This window comes from Oncorhynchus mykiss, chromosome 28, assembly GCF_013265735.2.
Source record: "Oncorhynchus mykiss isolate Arlee chromosome 28, USDA_OmykA_1.1, whole genome shotgun sequence".
In the NCBI taxonomy this organism is placed as follows: Eukaryota; Metazoa; Chordata; class Actinopteri; order Salmoniformes; family Salmonidae; genus Oncorhynchus; species Oncorhynchus mykiss.
In genome coordinates, this window is record NC_048592.1 from 31,854,655 (window position 1) to 31,869,213 (window position 14,559).

At 41.8% G+C, this 14,559-nt stretch overlaps 1 protein-coding gene across 4 annotated transcripts in view; it reads right to left on the minus strand.

Moving 5' to 3' along the window:
- Window positions 1–4,446, minus strand: part of LOC110508970 (unconventional myosin-VIIa) — a 36,959-nt gene extending 32,513 nt beyond the window's left edge. For 2 of the 4 annotated variants that reach the window (XM_036966647.1, XM_036966643.1), the window contains exons 1-8: window positions 3,817–4,446; window positions 3,321–3,357; window positions 2,600–2,701; window positions 1,957–2,106; window positions 1,465–1,649; window positions 1,105–1,226; window positions 705–847; window positions 308–421 (exon numbers count right to left, since the gene is read on the minus strand). In XM_036966647.1, the coding sequence (XP_036822542.1) occupies window positions 308–421; window positions 705–847; window positions 1,105–1,226; window positions 1,465–1,649; window positions 1,957–2,106; window positions 2,600–2,701; window positions 3,321–3,338 (834 nt within the window). In that variant the 5' untranslated portion in view covers window positions 3,339–3,357; window positions 3,817–4,446. Of the gene's footprint in view, window positions 1–307; window positions 422–704; window positions 848–1,104; window positions 1,227–1,464; window positions 1,650–1,956; window positions 2,107–2,599; window positions 2,702–3,320; window positions 3,358–3,573; window positions 3,656–3,816 lie in introns of all 4 variants that reach the window. The other 2 variants (XM_036966646.1, XM_036966644.1) reach the window with 2 other exon arrangements.
- Between the last annotated feature and the right edge of the window lie 10,113 nt (window positions 4,447–14,559).

Genomic DNA, 14,559 nt, shown 5'->3' on the forward strand with positions numbered 1-14,559 from the left:
GTTCTAAAAATATGTTTTCACTTTGTCAATATGGGGTATTGTGTGTATATGGGCAAGGAAAACAACCACAATTTAATCAATTTTGAATTCAAGCTGTAACACAAGAAAATGTGGAATAAGTGAATGAGTTATAAATACTTTCTGAAGGCACTGTAAATCAAAACTAGACGTTGAACTGATGTCTGTGCCCAGTGGACAGTTACTTAGTTGTACCCAGTAAAAAATGTAATGTATTAATGAGCTAGATGTATAAATGTGAGTAGGAAAACCTGTACGTGGTCGTGTTGTGGCAGTCTAGTGATATTACCCTCTTGAGGTAGTTGAATTCAGAGGCATCTCCCAAACACAGATTTTTTTTCTGTTCTGTTGTCATCCCCGTTAACATGCAGTAGAATATGTGGTAGTTCCGCTCCTCCATGGCCTAGGGTTAGTTAGTAAAAATTATAACAGTAGTGTTGCATATATCAATATATCAAAATCTCATGACATTAAAACTTTTTGCCTTGATACTGGAAAATCCAACAATGAATTTTGTTCTCTTCGAAGTACGGACACAAAAAAATGTATCTTAAATTAGACAAACCTGTTGTTTACCAGAGATAATTTAGATGGTTTTCGGAATCAATTCCCTTTATGAAGCAATTCGCTATGATATTACCTCATTCTCTACATGTTATTAAATGATACTGCCTTTGCTGCCCTACCTGATGGCAGACACGAGACTTCTCCAGTAAGTACTGTTCCAGTCGAGCACCTTCGATGACGCCATCTTTGTTGAAGAAGATTTCCACGTATTTCCCAAAGCGACTGGAGTTGTCATTGCGAATTGTTTTGGCATTCCCAAATGCTGGGGGAACGCAGGAATAGGAAGGTTGTCATGAGTAACAACACTTACGATAGTGTGTGTGTCTGTGTAAAAACACACAGACCCCTCTTAGTCTCATGTGTGTTTATGTATGTGTGTGCATGTGTCCGTGTGTGTGTCCGTGTGTGAGAGAGAGCAAGAGAAAGAGACATAGAGAGACAGAGAGGGGCATAGAGAGAGAGAAAGAGAGGGAGAGAGATGTACTGTAGAGAAAATATTTGAATCAGTACAGAGCCTACCTTCTAGTATAGGGTTAGCCTCCAGTATCTGCTGCTCTATCCAGGAGTGCTGTCCACTTACTGCAGCCAGGAACTGAAGTACCAGCTTGGTACTCTCAGTCTTCCCTGCACCCGACTCCCCACTGACAGAGAAAAGAGAGAGACAGTCCATCAGTTCTTGGATTTCAGGTGTGTATCCAGTGTAAATGTCAATGTAAAAAGTAGGACTGAACCCCTCCAAAGAGCATCTTCAAATATAATACCATTTTAAAAAACATATTCCACAATAATAATAATAAAAAAGTGACACTTCTTCTTTGGTTTCCTATTGCTCAACCGAATGACTTGAGTGTCTGATAAGTGGAATGCTGCCAGTCTAACCTGATGATACAGCACTGGTCTCGGTTGTGGCGGCTCATGTTGAAGTAGCAGGTATCTGCGATGGCAAAGACGTGTGGGGGTAGTTCTCCCAGCCTACGCCCGTGGTACCGCCTCACCTGGTCGGCGGTGTAGAGAGGAAGCTCCTGGTAAGGGTTGACTGCCACCAGCACAGAGCCTGTGTAGGTCTGTGCGCAAGACATTAACAGAGGTTTAGGCTTGCGCAGCCCACTTTTTTGGGGGGCACCACATTAATAATTCTGTGAACGTCTTTCATGAATCTTTCATCTTTTTCTGCTTGTTTCCAACATAAACTAAATAGTCCAACATCCATAGCGTAGAAAGGGTCTGAATGTACAGCAAACATGTGTAGGAGCGGTGATGGGTGTATTGGTACGGAGATGGGTTACGCTTCAAAAGATTCAGAACATCAAGACCAAACCCTTTATTGTTAAACCAAGCGTTATGGGTAGTGTAGTACAATAGGGGACTCACATAGATAATGCCTTGTCTGTGTCGGACCAGCAGGTTCCTGAGGAGCCCGGCCTCGTTGAGGTCCCCCAGGCGGATCATGTCGTCCACCCCCTCCACCGAGGTGGGGTGCATCACCCTTATGGAGTCCTCCTTCTGGGAGAGCTTGTGTTCCTGGGAACAATACAGGGACAATACACAGAACTTTAGGCACAGATTGACATCAATTTTTTATTTATTTTTATTTTTTACCTTTATTTAACTAGGCAAGTCAATTAATTAAGAACACATTCTTATTTTCAATGACGGCCTGGATTCAATACTGGATTTGTTAGATATCTTAAGTTACATAATGTCACATTTTGAGGTCTGAAGGTCTGAAGACTTTAGCTTTGTTTTTAAACTGTCTCTTTAAGTTTTTGGTTTAGGCTTTACATCATTTTATAACAGAGCAGTGCAGAATGCAAACATACAGTAAAAAGACAATAATAAACAAATGTTTTTAACGTTCTAAATTATGTCATTTGTAAATGTAGATAGTAGTTTGATAGATTATTCCCTAAAGTGATTGATTTATATCTTGAGCTAATTTGAGACCAGCAGTAAATTAAAATACTAGAGTCGTACAATTCAATACAATACAAGTATAATGAAGTACCACGGTCACCTTTCCTTCATCGTCAACCAGGAGCTGGTGTCCAGTGTCGGTCACTTTGACCCGGGCTCCGATGGGCACCCCGGTACCAGAGTCCACCCACACCCACTCACCCTGGGAGCAAGAAGCTTAGTGGTTCAGGATCATACATTTGAAAGAACGCAGATTTTGCCCTTACATTCAAAGGCTTGTTACTCTATTGGAAAAAAAAGGATAGTGTGCAAAGACCTATTGCAAGAAACTCCATCACACTGGTGACCGTAGGATCATTGTGTAAGATCTAATAAATTGTTTGTGGAGCATCTAAGATTGCCAGTGTGCTAAAGCTTACAATTCAACATAGGTATTTTCTAGCACAGATCTGTTTACACTGTCTTCCCAACTCCATGACAATGACCATAGGAGATGGCTATACACTGCAAACAGATTTGATACCAGAATAGGGATTTTCCAGGCATTTTCTGAATTGAATGGCAATGGCATTGTCCCCAAACCCCTAGATAGATCACATTCAGACATAATGCCAGAGAGAATTCCTTGTCCGGTATCAAATTTGTTTGCACTGTATAGTCATCTCCTATGGTCATTTTCAGGCCCAAGGGAGTTGGAATGACTAGGCAATGGAAGTGCTGATCACATAACACTATTCTATTTCAAAAACCTTTGTAACCAAAGGATGGCATCCGGGTTACATTGATCAAATAGTCAACATAGATCATATCGAGGAGCTTACCTTTCTCAACATCACCATGATAGAACCCTCCTATTTCCTAAATTCAAGAAACAAGAAAGACACGAGTCATGCATTTTTTTCAAGAAATATATGTGGATTGTATAATGTAAACCGGGAGATACTGTGATCTCAATGTCTGTGATCTCCATTTTGTAAGAAAAGATTCCAATGGTGATTATATGGAGATAATGGTGCTCAATAACTACAATCATCCATTCTAACAACATATTATACAAGACGAACAATACAGAACCTTTTATGGCCTTCCTCGAAGGACGACTGAAATGACAGCAAGTCGTTACTCTACACCATTCAGCCTACCCACTGGGCGCACACTGGTTGAAGCAATGTTGTTTTCGCGTCAGTTCAATTAAATTACATTGAACCAACGTGGAATAGATATAGAATTGATGTTTGTACCCAGTGGGTAATGGCTATTGCCACATTTCATAACTCCACAAAAAAATACCACAAAAACACACATCTGCCAACTTACTCGTAGCAACTCAGGTGACGGTCCTCATTGAAATCCCAGTTCTTCAGTTAGTCCTGTACAGTAGATGTGGGCTCATATGTTTGTTAGATGACGTTAACACAACCCTACCAGGATAGCACAAAGAACGAGGAAACGACTGAAACTCCTGGCCCTGACACATCTCCTTTATGGCACTTTGACTTTGATCTGTCATGTTGCAGACTCACTGCTCAAGAAGACAGGAGCAAAGTCGGCTCCTACCCACTCACTCTCCTAGTGCGTTTGGACCAATTCGCCCTTCAATTCTGGGCCTGCTTCCAGACGTTAACCTGTAACCTAAATAATCCATATCAAAATCTACAAATTGAATCACAGAACATGTTAGAAAGAGTTTATGAGCTGGGAGCTCTTATGAAACTATAGCAGTGCTCTTTGGACCTGTGTTAATGGCAGCAGACACTGGTCTGGTTTCTGTATTGATACAAAATCAAATAACATTTTATTGGTTGCATACACATATTTAGCAGATGTTATGGCGGCGGTAGACAAGGTCGCCCTGTTCATGGAGCCACCGACGCCATCTTACTACAGTAATAGTAAGGCGCTACAGAGGGTAGTGTGAACGGCCCAGTACATCACTGGGGCAAAGCTTCCTGCCATCCAGGACCTATATAATAGGCAGTGTCAGAGGAAAGCTCATAAAATTGTCAGAGACTCCAGTCATGCAATTCATAGACTGTTTTCTCTGCTACCGCACACGGAGGGCCAAGTCTAGGACCAAAAGGCTCCTCAAAAGTTTTTACCCCCAAGACTGCTGAACAATTCATAATCCCGACCGGACAATTTACATTGACAACCCCCATCACCTCACACACACAAATAGGCATTATCTGAAAAATAACAAGACATTTGTTTCCTCCAATAAGTTCTGTTCAAAAAAGCAGTTTGTATTCTCTCACCGAGCTACAGCAAACTATACCAAACTGACAATTGAACCCTGTGTTGTTCTGGAACAAGTATTGTTTCCCCATGATTGTAAAATAGTAATTGTTTATTTACAAAACAGAAATGATATTGAAAAAAAATGGGGTCCTGATTTAAGGGACAATTTCCTTTTGTGGAATTAGAAGAAGAAAAATTCAGTTCTAAACAGGCAAAGTTTGTGTAACCAATTCAGATAAGGAAATCATAAAGGCATATCAGTTTCTCAGATGGCTTATTGGAAACCGTGCCAATCCAAAGGGGAAATGAAGCACACAACTCCCCGTGCCTCTTCTCACTGCCATTACCTTATTTGGTTCGCTGTAACGTGGGTTTATGTGAGTTAAGGGTAAGCTGTAAAGTTTACAGGACAATAACAATGATATCAGCTGGGTAAAGAACCTTGTCCTTAACAAGATATAGAGTCAATTAGCCAGCGTCAGCCAGTCAGTCAGTCAGTCAGCCAGTTGCTACAGTCAGTCAGCCAGCCAGCCAGTGGCTACAGTCAGCCAGCCAGTCAGTCAGCCAGTGGCTACAGTCAGTCAGCCAGCCAGTCGGTACAGCCAGCCAACCAGTCAGTCAGTCAGCCAGTCACAGTCAGCAAGACAGTCAGTCAGCCAGTCGCTATAGTCAGTCAGCCAGCCAGTCAGCCAGCTGCTAAAACCAGCCAGTCAGTCAGCCAGTCGCAACAGTCAGCCGGCAAGTCAGCCAGCCAGTCTGTCAGATAGTCAGCCAGTCACTACAGTCAGCCAGCCAGTCTGTCAGATAGTCAGCCAGTCACTACAGTCAGCCAGCCAGTCAGTCAGCCAGTTATTACAGTCAGTCAGCCAGCCAGTCCGTTGCTACAGTCAGCCAGCCAGTCAGTCGGTACAGCCAGCCAACCAACCAGTCAGTCAACCAGTCACTACAGTCAGCCAGCAAGTCAGTCAGATAGTCAGCCAGTCACTACAGTCAGCCAGCAAGTCAGTCAGTCAACCAGTCAGCCAGTTGCTACAGGCAGTCAGCCGGCCAGTCAGTCAGCCAGCAGTCAGCCAGTCACTACAGCCAGCCAGTCAGCTAGATAGTCAGTCAGCCAGTCGCTACAGTCAGTCAGCCAGCCAGTCAGTCAGCCAGTCGCTACAGTCAGTCAGCCAGCCAGTCACAGTCAGTCAGCCAGCCAGTCAGTCAGCCAGTCACAGTCAGCAAGACAGTCAGTCAGCCAGTCGCTATAGTCAGTCAGCCAGCCAGTCAGCCAGCTGCTAAAACCAGCCAGTCAGTCAGCCAGTCGCAACAGTCAGCCGGCAAGTCAGCCAGCCAGTCTGTCAGATAGTCAGCCAGTCACTACAGTCAGCCAGCCAGTCTGTCAGATAGTCAGCCAGTCACTACAGTCAGCCAGCCAGTCAGTCAGCCAGTTATTACAGTCAGTCAGCCAGCCAGTCCGTTGCTACAGTCAGCCAGCCAGTCAGTCGGTACAGCCAGCCAACCAACCAGTCAGTCAACCAGTCACTACAGTCAGCCAGCAAGTCAGTCAGATAGTCAGCCAGTCACTACAGTCAGCCAGCAAGTCAGTCAGTCAACCAGTCAGCCAGTTGCTACAGGCAGTCAGCCGGCCAGTCAGTCAGCCAGCAGTCAGCCAGTCACTACAGCCAGCCAGTCAGCTAGATAGTCAGTCAGCCAGTCGCTACAGTCAGTCAGCCAGCCAGTCAGTCAGCCAGTCGCTACAGTCAGTCAGCCAGCCAGTCACAGTCAGTCAGCCAGCCAGTCAGTCAGCCAGTCAGCCAGTCGCTACAGTCAGCCAGTCAGTCAGTCAGCCAGTCACTACAGTGAGCCAGCCAGCCAGTCAGTCAGTCAGCCAGCCAACCAGTCAGCTAGTCAGCCAGTCAGTCAGCTAGTCAGTCAATCAGTCAGTCAATCAGTTAGTCAGTCAGTAAGTCAGCCAGTTAGTCATTACAGTCTGAATAATCTTATCAGGCTCATCTCCAGAGAAGTTTCACCAATTTATCTGAGTCATCATCTTTGTGTGGCAATTTTAGGGGAGCACAGTGGATATGGTCGATAAATGTGTGCACATGAGCAATGGGACAAATCAGACTGATCATCAGTCAGTGTGAAGGACAGAGGAACTTGGAGCTCTTTCATGGGGTAATGCTTAGATGGGCAATTGATTAGAATAATGTTTTATTATTTTTCTAATGATGCACTATGCAGAAATCACCCCAGCATTTCCTGGATGCTAAACTAGTTTGAATAGTTTGCCTAATTTCTGATTATGTGACAAAATAAGCAAGTGCAGTGCAGATAATCATTGTACCATCTAAACCGCTGTAAAATATATTTTCTAAAACCGAAAATATAGTATTTTCAGCTGTTTGAAGCTGGTGTACAAAACTGAAAGTAAAAGATGCAAAAATTAAACTTAAGAATGGGAAGCAGAGAAAGAGTGCACAGAGAACAGATCTGCCACTTCCTAGATTTGCTTTCAATTATATTTAGTATGTTTACATGCACACTAATAATTCGATATTAAACTGATTATGGCAGTAGGCAGATTATGCAATAGTCATGTAAACACCTTACTCTGCTTAACTTAATCGGTGTAAGGTCAAAATCGAAGTAAGCATACACTGATTAAAACACCTGGTTTTCTTAGCAACCTTTCACATTATTAGTACAAGTAAACACCTTAATCGCCTCTAAAAGTCTAAGCCGTTGAGGAGGGGGTACTCAGCTAATATATTGAATTGTTTTAAGATGGTCATACCATGGATCATTTAGCTATTTGATTTAGAATTTTTGCTAAAATAATCCATCCACCTGACAGGTGTGGCATATCAAGGTGCTGATTTAACAGCATTATCATTAAACATATTAAACCCTGTTTTTGGGTAGCCACAAAACTACTAGGGTAGTACGTACGGCCCAGTACATCACTGGGGCAAAGTTTCCTGCCATCCAGGACCTCTATACCAGGCGGTGTCAGAGGAAGGCCCTAAAAATTGTCAAAGACTCAGGCCACCCTAATCATAGACTGTTCTCTCTGCTACCGCACGGCAAGCAGTACCGGAGCGCCAAGTCTAGATCCAAGAGGCTTCTAAACAGCTTCTACCCCCAAGCCATAAGACTGCTGAACATCTACTCAAATGGCTACCCAGACTATTTGCATTGCCCCCCCCCCCCCCACACACACACACACACACTCTTTTACACCGCTGCTACACTCTGTTGTTGTCATCTATGCATAGTCACTTTAATAACTCTACCTACATGTACATATCACCCCAATTACCTCAACTAACCGGTGCCCCCGCACATTGACTCTGTACCGGTACCCCCCCTGTATATAGTCTCGCTATTGTTATTTTACTGCTGCTCTTTAACTACTTGTTATTTTTATTTCTTATTCTTATTTGATTTATTTTTTAAACTCCATTGTTGGTTAGGGGCTTGTAAGTAAGCATTTCAGTGTAAGGTCTACTACAGCTGTTGTATTCAGCATTTCAGTGTAAGGTCTACTACACCTGTTGTATTCAGCATTTCAGTGTAAGGTCTACTACACCTGTTGTATTCAGCATTTCAGTGTAAGGTCTACTACACCTGTTGTATTCGGCGCATGTGACTAATAACATTTGATTTGGATTTGATTTGACTTCCATACCTTTAAAAAAAACCAGTACTGCTTACCTTCAGAGGTGAAGGTAACACTTGTGGGGGTCGTAGAGCAAAACGGAGGACACCATCATGTTCTTGAGAGTCTTTCCTTAAGTAACATAATAAAACTCTGTCAGTTTAAGATAGAGATATCGGGTTTTTTTTTTGCATGGGCTGCAGCTCTCTCCACCGCATCCACCTATGTTGGCCTATCACATCTGCTGTGGAATGTGGCCGAGCTACAGCTGTGTTTTTGCAGACCATGAGACATTCCGAAAATCTTCTCACAAAAATGTCTGCAGCATTTATGTGGAAAATAAGTATTATTTTATATAATAATTATGGTGGAAAATAAGTATTTGGTCATTAACAAAAGTTTATCTCAATACTTTGTTATATACCCTTTGTTGGCAATGACAATGACAGTTTTCTGTAAGTCTTCACAAGGTTTTCACACACTGTTGCTGGTATTTTGGCCCATTCCTCCATGCAGATCTCCTCTAGAGCAGTGATGTTTTAGGGCTGTTGCTGGGCAACATGGACTTTCAACTCCCTCCAAAGATTTTCTATGGGGTTGAGATCTGGAGACTGGCTAGGCCACTCCAGGACCTTGAAATGCTTCTTATGAAGCCACTCCTTCGTTGCCCGGGAGGTGTGTTTGGGATCATTGTCATGCTGAAAGACCCAGCCACGTTTCATCTTCAATGCCCTTGCTGATGGAAGGAGGTTTTCACTCAAAATCTCACGATACATTCATTATTTCCTTTACACGGATCAGTCGTCCTGGTCCCTTTGCAGAAAAACAGCCCCAAAGCATGATGTTTCCACCCCCATGCTTCACAGTAGGTATGGTGTTCTTTGGATGCAACTCAGCATTCTTTGTCTTCCAAAAATGACGAGTTGGGTTTTTACCAAAAAGCTCTATTTTGGTTTCATCTGACCATATGACATTCTCCCAATCTTCTTCTGGATCATCCAAATGCTCTTTAGCAAACTTCAGACGAGCCTGAGGGTTAGATCTTGATCTTGGAGCCCCAGATCGAGGGAGATTATCAGTGGTCTTGTATGTCTTTCATTTCCTAATAATTGCTCCCACAGTTGATTTCTTCAAACCAAGCTGCTTACCTATTGCAGATTCAGTCTTCCCAGCCTGGTGCAGGTCTACAATTTTGTTTCTGGTGTCCTTTGACAGCTCTTTGGAGTGTGACTGTTTGAGGTTGTGGACAGGTGTCTTTTATACTGATAACAAGTTCAAACAGGTGCCATTAATACAGGTAACAAGTGGAGGACAGAGGAGCCTCTTAAAGAAGAAGTTACAGGTCTGTGAGAGCCAGAAATCGTGCTTGTTTGTAGGTGACCAAATACTTATTTTCCACCATAATTTGCAAATAAATTCATAAAAAATCCTACAATGTGATTTTCTGGATTTTTTCCCCTCATTTTGTCTGTCATAGTTTAAGTGTACCTATGATGAAAATTACAGGCCTCTCTCATCTTTTTAAGTGGGAGAACTTGCACAATTGGTGGCTGACTAAATACTTTTTTGCCCCACTCTACATAGACTTGGAATCACTGGCCACTTTTATAATGGAACACTAGTCACTTTAATGTTTACATATTTGGCATTACTCATCTCATATGTATGTACTGTATTCTATCCTATTCTACTGTATCTTAGTCTATGCCACTCTGACATTGCTTGCCCAAATATTTATATATTCTTAATTCCATTCCTTTACTTTAGATTGGTGTGTTGTTGTGAAATTGTTAGATATTACTGCACTGTTGGAGCTAGAAACACAAGCATTTCACTACACCCACAATAACAGCTGCTAAAGACATGTATGTGAAAAATAAAATGTGATTTAGAACTGGGACACCAGGTGGATGAAATTCCTTAGCAGGTAAAACAGAATAAGCAGGCTCCGGACCTTGTAGGGTAAGAGTTGAGTACCCATGCTCTAGTGGGAACATTAAGCAGCGTCTTGTTGGTACCCTGATGAAGAACAGCTCAGAGGTGAGCTCCTGGACTCTCTCGGAGGCAGTCACGTCATCGTTACAGCGGGACGCCTGCTTCTGCACCTCCACTACAGAAGAGGACCACAGCCTACACACCAACGTCACAAAGAGGCAGATAATGTATTGTAAAGACAAGACGCGCGGGCACACACACACACGCGTCAACTTGAACTACTTTTTTTCTTACAGAGAGGGCAGCACAACACCATCAAAGCCAATCAATCTCTCAGAGAGAACACCAGGAGAAACAAAGCCTCATCTGAGATTCAGGGTGTTTTGGAATCTAAGGGAAGCTTTGTCTTTCAACACATTACTATTCCACCACAGACCCAATCTTCTCTGGTCTTTTAACACACTACTATTCCACCACAGACCCAATCTTCTCTGGTCTTTTAACACACTACTATTCCACCACAGACCCAATCTTCTCTGGTCTTTTAACACATTACTATTCCACCACAGACCCAATCTTCTCTGGTCTTTTAACACATTACTATTCCACCACAGACCCAATCTTCTCTGGTCTTTTAACACACTACTATTCCACCACAGACCCAATCTTCTCTGGTCTTTTAACACACTACTATTCCACCACAGACCCAATCTTCTCTGGTCTTTTAACACATTACTATTCCACCACAGACCCAATCTTCTCTGGTCTTTTAACACATTACTATTCCACCACAGACCCAATCTTCTCTGGTCTTTTAACACATTACTATTCCACCACAGACCCAATCTTCTCTGGTCTTTTAACACACTACTATTCCACCACAGACCCAATCTTCTCTGGTCTTTTAACACATTACTATTCCACCACAGACCCAATCTTCTCTGGTCTTTTAACACATTACTATTCCACCACAGACCCAATCTTCTCTGGTCTTTCAACACACTACTATTCCACCACAGACCCAATCTTCTCTGTGTGCTACAAAACAGCAGAGACACTGCCTCCTTGCCCTCGTTCTACAACAAAGCCATTGTTCTCTATGGGGTAAACACACACACAGCCCAGTGTCCTCTCCTCTCGCCATCCACTCAGAGAGTCTGCCAGCCTGTGGACGATGACATCAGCGTTGCAACAAGGTGAAGTGTCTGTAGAAGAGCACGTTGGCTAGCAACATGAACTCCTCCACCAACCTGGAAGAGGAATGAAAGAAAGAGGAACATTTAAAAAGTTGACAAAAATTACTGCCAATACGTTCTTTACAACCAGCTCTCTAGTTGCCGTTAAGCTCACTTTGAATCCAGTTTGCTTGCTTTCTTGAGGTATACACACACACACTGCATTGGCCATATACCACAAACCCCCTAGGTGCCTTATTACTATTATAAACTAGTTACCAACGTAATTAGAGCAGTAAAAATAAATGTTTTGTCATACCCGTGGCATACGGTCTGATATACCACGGCTGTCAGCCAATCAGCATTCAGGGCTGGAACCGCCCAGCTTATAAAAAAAATAATAAATGTGTACACACACACACACAAACAGAGATATACATGTTTGTGTAGACACACACAGTCCAAACAAACATGTATCTCTCGGTTTGTGTACACACACACACAGGTGCTGCAATGAAAGACTCATGATACTTTTTGGGGTTGATTCTCTTGATCCCTGCAAAGAAGATGGAAATGTTTCTATTAGTATGCTACAGCTTTGCTTAAATTGTTAGTAATCACCTTGACCAATTTCTTAGACTGGAAAGATGGTTAGATGCCTAGTGTGTTAGATCATATTTGAAAGATTCAGCTTTTGGTCAACATTGTCTGAAAGCCAGTGTTCTTTGGTAAACAAGTAGCCAAATGATCACCGTGGTTACTTGGTTTGATATAAGTATTCATCATACTAATCTTTATTTTTGGGAATGTCTTCACCTGAATGTGCTCTCCTCTCTTTAGGCCGCCGGAAACTTCTTCCAGGGTCATGTACGCTTCAAACACTGTCTTCTTTGGACCTCCTCGGCATCCCGAGTGGCACTGCATCTCAGTGCAAGAGACCCTGGTTCAACTCCAGGCTGTATCACATCTGGCTGTGATTGGGAGTCCCCATAGGGCGGCACACAGTTGTCCGGGTTTGGCTGTCATTGTAAATAAGAATTTGTTCTTAACTGACTGGCTCACCAATAGGATATTATTTCGGAACCAATATTCTAAAAACAAAGTATTTTTATACAATATATCCCAATTATTCCATATATAATATCTGTGTGGAGAAAAATTGTGTTTATAAATTAAGGACCATGACAAGAAAACCTGCCGATGAAAAGCAGAAAGTTGCACTGGAACTTTGTCAATGTTATAATTGCAAAACAACATGAAGTTAAGGCCACCAAAAGTAGAGAAGACATGATGAGGAATAAAATTCCAGATAGAAGTTGGTCTTCTTATGAATTATTTTATCCAATTGATCTTAAAAGTATTATTTAAAGTAGTAAAGTCCAGAAAATTCATCCCACCATTCTCATAACAGTTTTCCTAATGTAATGAGTATGGTTTCTCCACAGAAAGTTGAAAGCATCTGGTCTATCTCCTTGCTTATTTTACTGTCAAGATATAAAGATAGAGCGCCATGTGTTAGTCTAGACCTTCAGCCTTGGTTATTAGGACTCTTCCTTTTAAAGATAAGTCCCTCTGTAGCCATTGATTTAGCTTCTTCTGGGGGGTTTTAATAAGAGGGTTAAAATTTAGTAAGCCTCTAGACTCCTGATCCTTTGTAATGGTTATGCTTAAATATGTAAGTTCTTCTTTTACTGGAATACCATAATATGAAGGTGTCACACAATCTTTGACAGCCATGAGTTCACATTTATTAATGTTAAGATATAGACCAGACACTTTGGAAAAGGATTGTATCACATTGATCGATATGGGAATTTGGTTAGCATCTTTCAGAAAAATATTTCTGTACCTCATGAAGCCAGACTGTGTTTCATCAATGACTGCATCCAGGACGTCTTTAATTATCTTTGCAAATAGTAAGGCTAATATCTTATGGTCATTATTAAGAAGACAAACTGGACGCCAGTTATCGATGAGCAGCACTTCTTTTTTAGGCTTAGGTATCAGTGTTATTAACCCCTGACTCATTGTAGGAGGGAGAACATTGTTTTAATACCCTCTAAATAGGAAGGGAGCTACTTGTTCAGAAAATAATTTGTAAAATTCTGATGTAATTCCATCAACACCTGGGGATTTATTGTTCTTTAGATGTTTGATAGACTCTATAATCTCCTCAACTTTGATGGGTTCATCACACTGTTTAGATTCTATATCACTGATAGAGTGAACATTATTCAGTGAGTTAAAAAACATATCTGTGGATTCCTGACAGTACGTAGAGCTGTACAATTTTCTGTAAAAATTGCTACAGTATTTAGCGATTCATTTTTGGTCATCTGCAATAACACCATCAATATTTAACTTACAGATAGTGTTATTTTTAGAGTGACATTTCTCAAGTCTAAAGAAATAGGATGAATTCTGTTCTCCCTCCTCAACCCATTTTTTCCGAGATCTAATAAAGGCTCCTTCTGCTTTTAATTTATATATATTATCCAGTTTATTTTGTAACTCAATTAGTTCCATCTTCTCCTCCCCCGAGAGGCTGGCTGGGGACCTCTGAGAAAGGGAAGTCATCTTAATGATCATCTTTTCCTCCTCAGCTCTTCTGGTCTTAGCAAGATTACTACCATATTTTCTAAGGTATTTGGACACCTCAAATTTAAAGAGCTTCCTGTTCTTGCAATAAGATTTTTCTTTACAAACCCTTTCCCAAAAGTGTGAGAGCAGATATTTAACCTCAAATGTAACTATATCCTTATTTAATAATAAGCTATGTAGCTTCTAGTGGGATGCTCTACCAAGGTTAGTATCAGGGGTAAATATTTTGATATCAATGTAAATGCAACTCATCATTCTCATGTTTGGTGTTGTACCCGTAGAAGTTTACAGTAAAGAGTGTAATGTCATTGTAACGGATCATTCTCATGTTTGGTGTTGTACCCGTAGAAGTTTACAGTAATGAGTGTAATGTCATTGTAACTGATCACAAGACAAATAAAGTGACCAATGAGGTCACATTCCGAGTGTAGAATATTACCACCACGGGTATTTTTCATTGCAGTGACA